This window comes from Ovis aries, chromosome 26 (genome assembly GCF_016772045.2).
Source record: "Ovis aries strain OAR_USU_Benz2616 breed Rambouillet chromosome 26, ARS-UI_Ramb_v3.0, whole genome shotgun sequence".
NCBI lineage: Eukaryota > Metazoa > Chordata > Mammalia > Artiodactyla > Bovidae > Ovis > Ovis aries.
Genome location: NC_056079.1, coordinates 34,420,643 through 34,433,263, shown reverse-complemented (window position 1 = coordinate 34,433,263; position 12,621 = coordinate 34,420,643). Strand labels below are relative to the sequence as shown.

General features: G+C 40.0%; 1 protein-coding gene across 3 annotated transcripts in view; it reads right to left on the bottom strand.

The window, feature by feature from the left end:
* IDO2 (indoleamine 2,3-dioxygenase 2) overlaps positions 1-12,621 on the bottom strand; it is a 67,594-nt gene that overhangs the window by 41,477 nt on the left and 13,496 nt on the right. Inside the window, exons 1-2 of one of the 3 annotated variants that reach the window (XM_042241257.1) lie at positions 2,994-3,095; positions 2,816-2,908 (exon numbers count right to left, since the gene is read on the bottom strand). The exons of 1 other annotated variant lie outside the window; for it this stretch is intronic. Coding sequence is in view for 1 of the 2 variants with exons in the window: in XM_012105992.4 (XP_011961382.3) it covers positions 2,994-3,089 (96 nt within the window). In the remaining variant the exon portion in view is untranslated. Of the gene's footprint in view, positions 1-2,815; positions 2,909-2,993; positions 3,096-12,621 lie in introns of those variants that run through there. One more of the 3 variants, XM_012105992.4, reaches the window with a different exon arrangement.

The following is a 12,621-nucleotide window of genomic DNA, read 5'->3' as shown; positions in this document are numbered from 1 at the left end:
TGTAGCCTGCCAGGTTCCTCTGTCCATGGGATTCTCAAGGCAACAATACGGGAGTGGGTTGCCATTTCCTTCTCCAAAGAACCCACATAAATGATGCTAAAATGCTAAACATATCAGATGTCTCCACTCTAACCTGGTGTCACAGGTTGATCTTATTTTCTTCCCTTGCTAATGTATAACTTGCATCTCTGACAGTAAAATATCATCCACAATTCATTTATTTATTTGCTCAGCCTAGTGTGTGTGTACACACACACACACACACAGTGGTTTCAGAATTGTTCAACTGTACTGCTTTGCAAAACAAATTCACCAGCTTGAGCACAGTGATTACAAATGGTTCTTTTTTAACCCAGCACCAGTCACAGCATCACTTTCCTGAGTAACTTAGGTCACCTCCTCTTCCCTACCCTCTTCCTTAAAATGATGTTATGCATCTGTAAGACAGCTAGATTCACCTAGGTGTTATTGTCTGCATTCCATTCCAGCATCTCCCAACATTCTGGTTAATATTTTACAATTTGCAGACACTTCACTATGTGATGTACAATTCTATGGGTTTCACAAATGCATAAAAGCATGTATCCACCACCAGAATACCATAGATGACAGTTATGTTATCCTAAAATCCCCCTTTTGTAATCATTTCTCCTCAGCCCCTCATCACCATTGACCTCTGTTCTGTCCTTACAGTGTTCACCTTCTCTGCAATGTCACATGAATGGAATCGGGATATGTAACTTTTCGGTTCTGACATGTTTCATTTAGCAAAATGTACATAAAGTTTATCCATATTGTTGAATAAACCAATAGCTTATTCCTTTTTGCCATTGAATAGCATTCCGTCATATGAAGACAACTCAGTGTCTTCCAGACTGCTGTAACAAAGTACCACAGGCTATATGGTTTATGAACAATGGAAATTTAATTATTTTGATTTTGGAAGCTGGCAGTCCAAGATCAGGGTGCCAGCATGATTGGGTTCTGTTGAGAACCGTCTTGCTATCTTCTTGCTGAATCTTCCTATGACAGCAACAGAGTGTCATAGAGCTCTGGGGTCACTCTGATAAGGGCACCCATCCCATTTATGACTATCCCCTTCTTCTCTCATGATCTGATTACCTTGGGTGTTGGTCGATTTGATGCATCAGTTTGACTAGGTTAAGAGAAGCCCAGATGGCTGGTAAACATTTTGGGGTGTGTCTCTGAGAGGTTCTGGAAGAGATGTGGAGACTGAGTAAGGAACCTCACCTCACCAGCTCCGGTGGAATCACTGCTCTGTTTAGGGCCTGAATAGAACAAAATAGTGGAGAAAGGATGACTTTGCTCTGTTTAAGCTGGGACAGCCACTTCCCTGACCCCTAGCATTAGCACTCCTAGTTCTTAGATCTTCAGACTCAGCCTGGAACTTGCACCACTGGCTCATGGGTTCTCAGCTTTCCTGGGCCTCCTCCAACTTGCAGGTGGCAGATTGTGGGACTTTTCAGCCTAGGTAATCATGTGAGTCAATCCCTCCTAATAAGTCTCTTTCTGGATAGATAGGAAAAGAAAAGAGTCAGGAGATCTCTGACTAATCACCTCCAAAGGCTCTGCCTCCTAACACCATCACATTGGGGATTAGGATTTCAATGTATGAATTTGGGAACCACACAAATGTTCAGGCCTTTGTACTCAGTTTGAAATTCCCCTGTTGAGGGGCATCTTGGTGGTTTCTGGTTTAGGTAATCACTTACACATCAGCTTTTGCATGAACACAAAATTTCAGTTTACTTGGGTAAATATGTAGTAATGTGATTGCTGGGTCATATGGTAATTCTTTATTTGAATCTGCCACCTGGATGGAAGGGGAGTTTGAGAATGGACATATGTATGTGTATGGTTAAGCCTCTTCCCTGTTCACCAGAAACGATCATAACATTGTTAATTGGCTATGAGTGAAAGTGAAAGTGTTAGTCGCTCAGTTGTGTCTGACTCTTTGAGACTCCTTGGACTGTAGCCTGCCAGGCTCCTCTGTCCATATAATTCTCTAGGCAAGAATACTGGGAGTGGGGTAGCTATTCCCTTCTCCAGGGGCTCTTCCTAACCCAGGGATAAAACCTGGGTCTTCCCCATTGCAGGCAGAGATCTTTCTGAGCCATCAGAGCTATACCTTAACACAAAATTATAAGGTTTTTTTTTTTTTTTTTTTTTTTAAAAAAAGAACCTGCCAGGGTAGCTGTGATATTTTGCAGGCCTTCTTCCAGGGTAGCTGTGATATTTTGCAGACCATCTTCCAGGGTAGCTGTGATATTTTGCATTCTCATCAGCAATGTGAATGAGAGTCTCTTTGCATATATCATCACCAGTGTTTGCTATTGCCAGATTTTAAAAAATGTTAGCTGTTCAAATAGGTGTTAAATTACCTTTTAGTACTTATTATCATAGATAAATAGTCCTATATTTCTCTGTAAGTTCCCTAGTTTCGTTGTTATTCCTTTCTGATTAAGGCTTATCAACGATTTCTGAAGAATCTGCTAACACTGGCTGTATAACTGAGAAAGTCTCTTGGCTCAACTCTTTTATAGGACTCCAACAATAAATCAGTGTGACTTCACCCAGAGGGAGGGGAACCCTGACAATGGGCCTTGGCGTGAGGACACTGAGAATTCCATGCCTATCCTGACCCAGCTACATCTTATCCATCAATTTCCTGACACTTCTCAACCAGATTGCCTTCTTTATTTAAAAAACAAATATTTGTTGAGTGCTTAATATAATATAGTCCAGGAATTGTTCTGTGTAGGCTCTGGAAATTTTAGGGAAACACACATCATACCAGAAGCAAGTGTTATTCCACTCATCACCAGGAGTGAGATTGTTTTAGTTCTGCGGATGAAGTCACCATAGTGAGTGGTCAGCTGATCCATGTCTACAATGTTGAGAAAGAAAAGTGGTGAGAGGATGAAAATAGGGTAGTGAGAAAGGGTCAAGGAGAAGAACACAAAATGTTGTACCTCGTTTACTTGAGCTCGAAGCTGGTGGCTCTCAATCAGCTGGGGAAGTCTGTTGGCAATTTCCATCCAAGGACTATAGTGACCAGGGAGTTCTCTCTGCATTCAGAAAATTCAAATGTCTCAGTATTTCAGACCTTCTGTGAAGCAGCCTCATTGCCACTTTCAGATTTCAGTCTTAAGGCAGAATTCAGATCAATTCTATTCAACAAATACTGAGAATTCACTGAATCCGATGTGAGGCATTGATACACAGGCGACTAAAATGCAGTGCTTGCGGTTAGGAGCATGTGACTACTAAGGGATAAATAAAGCGTCATCAGACATAACCAATGCAGTATAATATGTTTGATTATGGCTGTGTATAAGCTTAAGAAAGGGCTCCCCCGGGGGCTTAGTGGTAAAGAATCTGCCTACAATACAGGAGCCACAGGAGACGTGGGTTTGATCCCTGGGTCAGGAAGATCCCTTGGAGAAAAGCATGGCAACCCACTCCAGTATTCTTGTCTGGAGAATTCCCATGGACAGAGGAGCCTGGAGGGTTACAGTCCATGTGGTCACAAAGAGCTGGACACTACTCAAGTGACTTAACATGGCACAGTACACTTAAGAACTAGAAGAGGAGGAAGTGGTTAATTCTGTTGGTTATTCTCGGGGATTAAAGGGAAATGGTCAGAGAAACATGACAGATGGGGCCAGTATTAGGGTCTGAAAGTGGCTTTTCTAGTTGGCAATTTGAGGATGAGAAGGCATGTTTTGAAACAGAGCAGATGATGGATAAATCATCTGTTCTTGGGATTACAGATCATTCAGTATTACTCAAATCTAAAGTTTAAGAGAAATGACAAAGTAATGACAAATGACTCATAGCAAATGGAAGTCACTCATCCATTAGTGAGGTGGATGAACCTAGAGCCTGTTATACAGAATGAAGTAAGTCAGAAGGAGAAAAAGAGCTATCATGTATTAACTCACATATAAGAAATCTAAAAAGGTGGTGCTAATGAGCCCATTTGCAGGACAAGAATAGAGACACAGAAAATGGACTTGTAGACACAGCAGGGGAAGGAGAGGGTGGGACGAAGTGAGGGAGTAGCATTGATATTTACACATTACTCTGCATAAAATAGAAAGCTAGTGGGAAGCTTCTATATAATACAGGGAGCCCAGCCCGGCACTCTGTGATGACCTAGGAGGTGGCATGGGGGGAGGTGAGAGGGAGGTTCAAGAGAGAGGGGATATATGTACGCTTATGGATGATTCACATTGTTGTACAGCTGAAACCAACACAATATTGTGAAGCAATTATCCTCCGATTTAAAAGAAATTGGGGGAAAAAAAAAGGTAGAGGCAGTGAGGATGATTTCCATGGATCAGGTGATTGGATGAATTGGTGAGAACACCATGAATTGAAACAGAAATACAGGCGGAGTCACAGACAGGGCATATAATACTGAATTTATTTATATTTATTTGTTTATTTATTTTATATACTTTAAAATATAAATTTATTTATTTTAATTGGAGGTTAATTACTTTACAATATTGTATTGGTTTTGCCATACATCAGCATGAATCCACCACAGGTATACATGTGTTCCCCACCCTGAACCCTCCTCCCTCCTCCCTCCCTGTACCATCCCTCTGGGTCATCCCAGTGCACCAGCCCCAAGCAACCAGTATCATGCATCGAACCTGGACTGGCGATTCATTTCATGTATGGTATTATACATGTTTCAATGCCATTCTCCCAAATCATCCCACCCTCTCCCTCTCCCACAGAGTCCAACAGACTGTTCTATACATCTGTGTCTCTTTTGCTGTCTCGCATACAGGGTTATTGTTACCATCTTTTTAAATTCCATATATATGCGTTAGTATACTGTATTGGTGTTTTTCTTTCTAGCTTACTTCACTCTGTATAATAGGCTCCAGTTTCATCCACCTCATTAGAACTGAATTTATTTTTAGATCTGTCTCAAAAGTCCACGGAATGTCACCTAAAATATCCATGGAATGTCAAGATATGGCTATATACTGGGCAACTGGATATACAATTGGGAGTTCAGGAGAAAATTAACGTTAGAAATATGCAGTTGGGAGTATCATAGTAGTGCAAATTCCACTTTGCGGTTAAAATGGCAAGAGTATACAAAGATAATTCAGGAGAAGTTGCAAAGTGAAAAGGGAAGGCTTAGATCAATGCACTGGGGGACCTTACAAGGCAGACAGAGAAAATAAATCCAGCAATTCAGATTATGAAGACAGGCACAGAGGCTCAATGAGCCAGAAAAGAACCACCCTATGGAAGTCAAGACATTAGAGGGTTTCTTGGAGAGCCAGACATCTTTTAAGACTTCTTAAGTGAACAATGTAAAGAAATAGAGGAAAACAATAGAATGGGAAAGATTAGAGATCTCATCAAGAAAATTAGAAATACCAAGGGCACATTTCATGCAAAGGTGGGCACAATAAAGGACAGAAACAGTATGGATGTAACAGAAACAGAGAATATTAAGAAGAGGTGGCAAGAATATACAGAAGAACTATACAGAAAAGATCTTTATGACCCAGATAGCCACAATGGCATGATCACTTACCTAGAGCCAGATATCCTGGAGTGTGAAGTCAAGTGGGCAGGCCTTAGAAAGTATCACTATGAATAAAGCTAGTGGAGATGATGGGATTCCATTTGTGCTATTTGAAATGCTAAAAGATGATGCTGTTAAAGTGTTGCACTCAACATGCCAGCAAGTTTGGAAATCTTAGCAGTAGCCATAGACTGGAAAAGGTAAATTTTCATTCCAATCCTAAAGAATATTCAAACTACCTTACAATTGTGCTCATTTCATGTGCTAGCAAGGTAATGCTCAAAATCCTTCAAGCTAGGCTTCAACAGTACACCAACTGAGAACTTTCAGATGTACAAGCTAGATTCAGAAAAGGCAGAGGAACCAGAGGTCTAATTGTCAACATCTGTTGGTTCATGGAAGAAGCAAGGGAATTTTAAAAAAGCACCTACTTCTACTTCATTGACTATGCTAAAGCCTTTGACTCTGTGGATGACAACAAACTCTGGAAAATTCTTAAAGAGATGGGAATACCAGACCACTTTACCAGCTTCCTGAGAAATTTGCATGCAGGTCAAGAAGCAGCAATTAGAACTGGACATGAAGCAATAGACCAGTTCCAAATTGGGAAAGGAGTATGTCAAGGCTAAATATTGTCACCCTACTTATTTAACTTCTATGCATTTCACATCATGTGAAATGCCAGGCTGGATGGAACACTAACTGGAATCAAGATTGCTGGGAGAAATATCAATAACATCAAATATGTAGATACCACCCTAACGGCAGAAAGCAAAGAGGAACTAAAGAGCCTCTTGATGAAAGTGAAAGAGAGTGAAAAAGCTGGCTTAAAACTCAACATTCAAAAACTAAGATCATGGCATCTGGTTCCATCACTTCATGGCAAATAGATGGGGAAACAATGGAAACAGTGACAGACTTTATTTTCTTGACCTCCAAAACCACTGCAGATGGTGACTGCAACCATGAAATTAAAAGACATTTGCTTCTTGGAAGAAAAGCTATGCCCAACCTAGACAGCATATTAAAGGCAGAGGCATCAATTTGCCAACAAAGTTTTGCATAGTCAAAGCTATGGCTTTTCTAGTAGTCAGGGTTCTCTGGATGTGAGAGTTGGACCATAAAAAAGGCTGAGAGCCATTCATCTGCTGAAACGAATCGCCAGTCTATGTTCGATACAGGATACAGGATGCTTGGGGCTGGTGCACGAGGAAGATCCAGAGAGATGGTATGGGCTGGGAGGTGGGTTGGGGGTTCAGGATTGGGAACTCATGTACACCCATGGTGGATTCATGTCAATGTATGGCAAAATCAATACAGTATTGTAAAGGAAAATAAAGTAAAAATAAAATTTTAAAACAGAAGAAAAAAATAGATAACCAACAACAACAACAAAAAGGCTGAGAGCCAAAGAATTGATGCTTTTGAACTGGTTGCTAGAGAAGACTCTTGAGAGTCCCTTGGATTGCAAGGAGATCAAACCAGTCAATCCTAAAAGAAATCAACCTGAAATAGTCATTGGAAGGCCTCATGCTGAAGCTGAAGCTCCAATACTTCGGCCACCTGATGTGAACTGCTGACTCACTGGAAAAGACCCTGATACTGGGAATGACTGAAGGCAGGGGGTAAGGGAGGCAACAGAGGATTAGGTGGTTGGATGGTATCATTGACTCAATGGACATGAGTTTGAGCAAACTCTGGGAGATGGTTAAGAACAAGGAAGTCTGACTTGCTGCAGTCCATGGAGTCTCAAAGAGTCGGCATAACTGAGTGAGCGACCAACAGCAGCGATTTATCTATCAAATGGCTAAATGCATCATTTTAAGTAAGGTTCCCTATTTAAAATAAAGACTGAAACATCACTAAGACATATACACCAATTCAGATCGGGGTCATGGAAACAGGGTTTGAGTACAGTGTGCTGAAGAGGTGAAAGCATAGAGACTGAATACGTGAATTACTTTTTTGGGAGCACCATAAGGTATTAGGGCTTCCCAGGTGGCTCAGTGGTAAAGAATCTGCCTGCCAAAGCAGGAGACGCAGGTTCAATCCCTGGGTCAGGAAGATCCCCTTGAGAAGGAAATGGCGACCCACTCCAGTATTGTTGCCTGGAATATCCCATGAGTAGAGAAGCCAGGTAGGCTACAGTGCATGGGGTCGCAAAGAGTCAGACACGACTTAGCGATGAAACAACAACATAGGGCATTAACAAGGGGGAAGTTTGTGTTTGAGAGCTGTTTCCACTGAAGAATAAACGATGTGAGTGGGTTTACAGTCTGCTACTCAAGAAGCACAGACTAAAGAAAAAGGAGAGAGGAAATAAAAAAGAAAAGAATCATGAGGAAGGGGAGGAGGAGAGAAAGAGCCCCGATGGAACATAGTTAAAGGAATAGGAGGGCTGCCCTGGTGGCTTAGTGGTAAAGAATCTGCCTGCCAATGCAGGAGACAGAGTTCCATCCCTGGTCTGGGAAGTTCCCATATGCCTCACAGCAACTAAGTCCATGTGCCACAACTGATGAGTCTGTGCTCCAGAGCCGGGGAGCCACAACTACTGAGCCACACGTCCTAGAGCCACAGCAAGAGAAGCCTGCGCAACACAAGGAGACAGTAGGCCCTGCTCGCTGTAACTAGGAAAATCCCGAGCAGCAACGAAGACCCAGCACAGCCCAAAATAAAAATCAATAATTTTTTTTAACTAAAGAGAACAAGAAAGTCTGAAGTATGAAGGCATTCATGTCTTATGAACTTAATTTCTCAGCAAACGGTAGTGTAGAGTCAGGTTGTATAATTTGAGGAGAGAGGTGCGTGTTAAATTCATTATAGGAGAAGGAGAACAGGAAATTAAACACAAAATACAAATATATCACAATGCATAGTAGGTATATTATAATGCAGTACCATGACTTAAAAAACCCAGGGAAGTTTGAAAACAATTAGTTTGGAGAGCTGTAGGTCTATAAGTTACCAATAAGTCACTTATTTGTCAGAAAGTAAAATAAAACTGGGTGAATTTAACATCCAATGCACAACCTGTGAAAATTATAGACTTTATTTAATCCTCTGATTTCTATCTTCTATCAATTCAGGACAAATTGGGGCACCCTTCTGTAGCTTTCTCAAATTATACCAGATTATCATAATTTCATAATTAAAAATTTTTAATATAGATATTGTCCAGGGGGGGAAATTTTCCCCTCTACCTTTCCTAAGTTCTTGAGTCTGGACTCACAGTAAATTGACACAAAACAGATTAACAGGAGAAAAAGAAAGGAATGTTATTAATAGCTTGTGCATACAGACTATTAGAAATGGGACCGAAGAAATGGGATCTGAGAAGTGACCATAGCAGGCAACTTTTATTCTTTTTAGACAAAGTAACAATAAATCTGTGATGAATGGACAAGACAATGAACCTTGGGCTTCAGGAATTTAGTGAAGAAATCTATTCAGTCTTGTCCTGGGGTCATCAATTAAAGAACTAACAGGGTTTTATTTATTTAGGCTTCTAGGCTCAAATTCCCTGCCTATAGTGATAAGGGTGTCTTCCTATTTCCATATGCAAGGAGGGCATCTTTCATAGGAGAGATTTATTTCCTGATTCTAGGGAGACAGAAAAGAGGGTCAAAGTTCCGTTTGAACTTACTGTTTCTTTCTGTTTTTAAATGGTCTTTTTCTTTTATTTTTTAAAATTTGCTTTTAATTGGAGGATAATTGCTTTACAATATTGTGTTGGTTTCTGCCATATGTCGACATGAATCAGCCATGGGTATATATATGATCCTCCCTCCCACTTCCCACCCTGACTGTTTCTTTAGTAACTTTAGTTCAATATAATCACTATGAAGGACTTCCCTGCTGGTCCAGTGGTTGGGATTTTGCCTTCCAACGCAGGTGGTGTGGCTTCAAGCCCTTGTTGGGAAATGAAGATCCTACATGCTTTGTAGTCAAAGAGTCAAAGCATAAAACAGAAGCAATATGGTAACAAAATTAAAGAAAGACTTTAAAAGTAGGCCACATCAAAAAAAAAAAAAAAGAATGTAAAGAACAGAAGACAAATAATCAATATGAGTGAGGCATATTCAGGGGTGACTTGCCCAGGGGCCCAACAATATGGGTATTCACAAAGAAGAAACTGTACCATTTTCTGTTCATGTATTCTTCACTCTATTCCTCAATTTCTCAAGGTAGAGTCCACTACACTCCCCTAGTCTCCCAGAGTGAAAAACACTTATAAGCATAATGGTCATTTTCCCTAGCAGTGACGCAGAATTGAAGAAAGCTGACAACTGACCCAGGTTTGGGGATTTACAGAGGGGGGTGGAGTCGAGAATGCTCACACTCACAGAGGCAGAGAGATTTACGGGTAACTGACTCTGAACTGGCAACTCGTTTTTCTCCTGTTTTACCAACAACAATTGAATGCAGCAACAGAGACAAGGGAATATAATATTTTCAAAGGAAATCACAGAAGGAGACTCATAGTATTCAAGAGGTCTTTTTAAAATGGGCTTGAGAAAAAGCTGTAAGTCAGTCATCACCTCTGGCTTTCTTTCTTTGGTACCTAGAAAAGGGTTTATAGTCTGAGAATTAAAGCACCCTGGGGAATTCCATGTGGTTAGGACTTGGTACTTTCACACTGGTGGCCTGAGTTTAATACCTCGTGTGGGAACTACAATCCCACAAATCATGTGACACATCCTGTGAGATTGTAGTTCTCATACCAGGCACTGAACTCAGTTATATATATACGTATATACATACATATATATATAAATAATTATAATTACACATATAAATTATATATTAGTATAATAATTACTATACTGTATTATAATATATAATACAATTATATTATAATATATAATATAACATAATAATATATACAGCATCCTGGATTTTTGTTTCTGGGCTTGCATTGAAATCTTTAAATACTCCATTGTTCCTCAATCTAAGCCATCCTCTATTCTTTAATACCTCCTTTCCCCTTAGACTCCTAGATGCTTCTTACCCTTCTTCCTCTTTTTCATCCTCTCCCTTCTTTAAACAGTTCAAGTGTTTGGACTCCCGTATCACCCCGCAAATATAAGAAAACAGTGAGCTTTGAGAACCTCTGGGTTCTCCAAATGCAGTTCCTGTCCGGCAGCACTGGGATGATGTGAAAACTCGTTAGATATGCAAATTTGGGGGACTCCTCGCCAGACATATTGAACCCAAAACTCAGGGCTGGGACCCAGCCTCTGTGTTTTAGCAAGCCCTGTACGTGAAGCTAATGTAACCAAAAGTTTGAAAACCACTGATGTGGGGACCTCAAAAGTGAAGGGAGGAAGGATGTTAAAGCTAGTTTACAATCCATTAAAAATGTACCCACCAGGGTTTCCTTGGTGGTCTAGCGGTTGAGAATCCACCTGTTAATGCAGGGGGCAAGGGTTTGATTGCTGATCCGGGAATATTCCGCATGCTGAGGAGCATCTGAGCTGATGCCCTGTGACTGCTGAAGCCTGGGTGCCTAGAGTCTGTACTCCGCAACAATAGAAGCCACCATGATGATAGAAAGTCAGCACCCTGCAAGGAAGGATAGCTCCCCACTCCACGCAACTAGAGGAAGCCCACGCACAGCAGTGAAGACCCAGAGCAACCAAAAATAAAACTTAAATAAACAAATAACTTTTTTTGTTAAGTACCCACCCTTCCTGTGGGTTTTTCCTCTAGCAGCTGAATAAAATATTGAATTATTTTCATTACTTTCTGACTGCCAGATTCTTTTTTAAGTTACAGTGTTGGGGGCAGGACCAGCTGATGAGTATTTCTCTACACAGCATCCCTTTTGGTGTTAGTTAATACTTCTCTATCACATCTGTTTCAACACCTGCAGACAATCCTAATGTGCTATGAATGAATATTGGTAATTGCTTACAATTTTTGGCCATCATTAACAAATCTGAAACAGTCATTCCTGTATGTGCATTTTTAGGTATTGTCTCATTAACAGGATAAATTTATAAATGTGGATTTACTGAATGAAAGATTTTTGCACGTGGAATGGTTGAGAGCTACTTCTTGGTTTTCTTACAGAAAAGTTACATGAATTGATAGTTGCATTTATATAATATGTAATATATAATGGGAGTGTCAGTTTATTTATGATTCTAACAAGGTTGAGCATTACCAACATTTTTGTGGTTATTTTTAAAGCTACATACATTGGATTCTTTGCACTACAATTCTATAGTTATTTTAATATTTAATAATAAAATAAGCATCAAAAATATTCCTTTCTCAAAAATGATGATTAAAATAATGTAGTCAATGTTGATGGCAAAACAGTCAAAAAGCACAGAATTTAGAAGGTGGAAAGTAAAATTACTCTTGTTCTCATCCTCTCATCTAGCAGTAATGACCCTCGGAAGTTTGTGTGGTTTTCCAGAAATTTTGCATGTTATCATTGTATTGTTTACATTTCTGTAATTTTTGATGAGTTTGAATATCTTGTCTTATGCTTTGTCATTGCATTTTGGGTGCAGGTATGAAACTGCCATTCATATCAGAGTAGTCAAGTGAGCCAGCATTTTCATTTATGCATTGGGTTTTTGGTTATACTTAGAAAGTTCTTTTTGTCCCAATATTACTTCTTTTTAGAATATTTCTAGTTTAACTGTTGATGCTTACTTCTTTAATCTATCTACACCTGTGTTGTGAGTTAGGATTGATTATCTCATTAGTGCACTTTCAAAATAGAGGAAGTTCAAGCCAGAGAAATAAAGTAACTTTCCCAAGGTTATGCATCTCGTTGGTGGTCAGGCCAAACCACTTCTGACTCAAAGTTCAGTGTACTTTCCAGCACCTCCTGAGAGTAAACACATGGAGAATGGTGAGATGTTTAGTGCAAGGGAATAAGAAGTCCAGAGAAACTTGACATGTTTTTCTTCCCCTTATTCCAGTGACAAGGATACCCAGAAATTGGATGGACAGAAATAATAGAATCTGTGGCCTTCTTTTCTATTTTTTTTCCAGTTTCCTATTTGATATTATTCTTTTTCTGG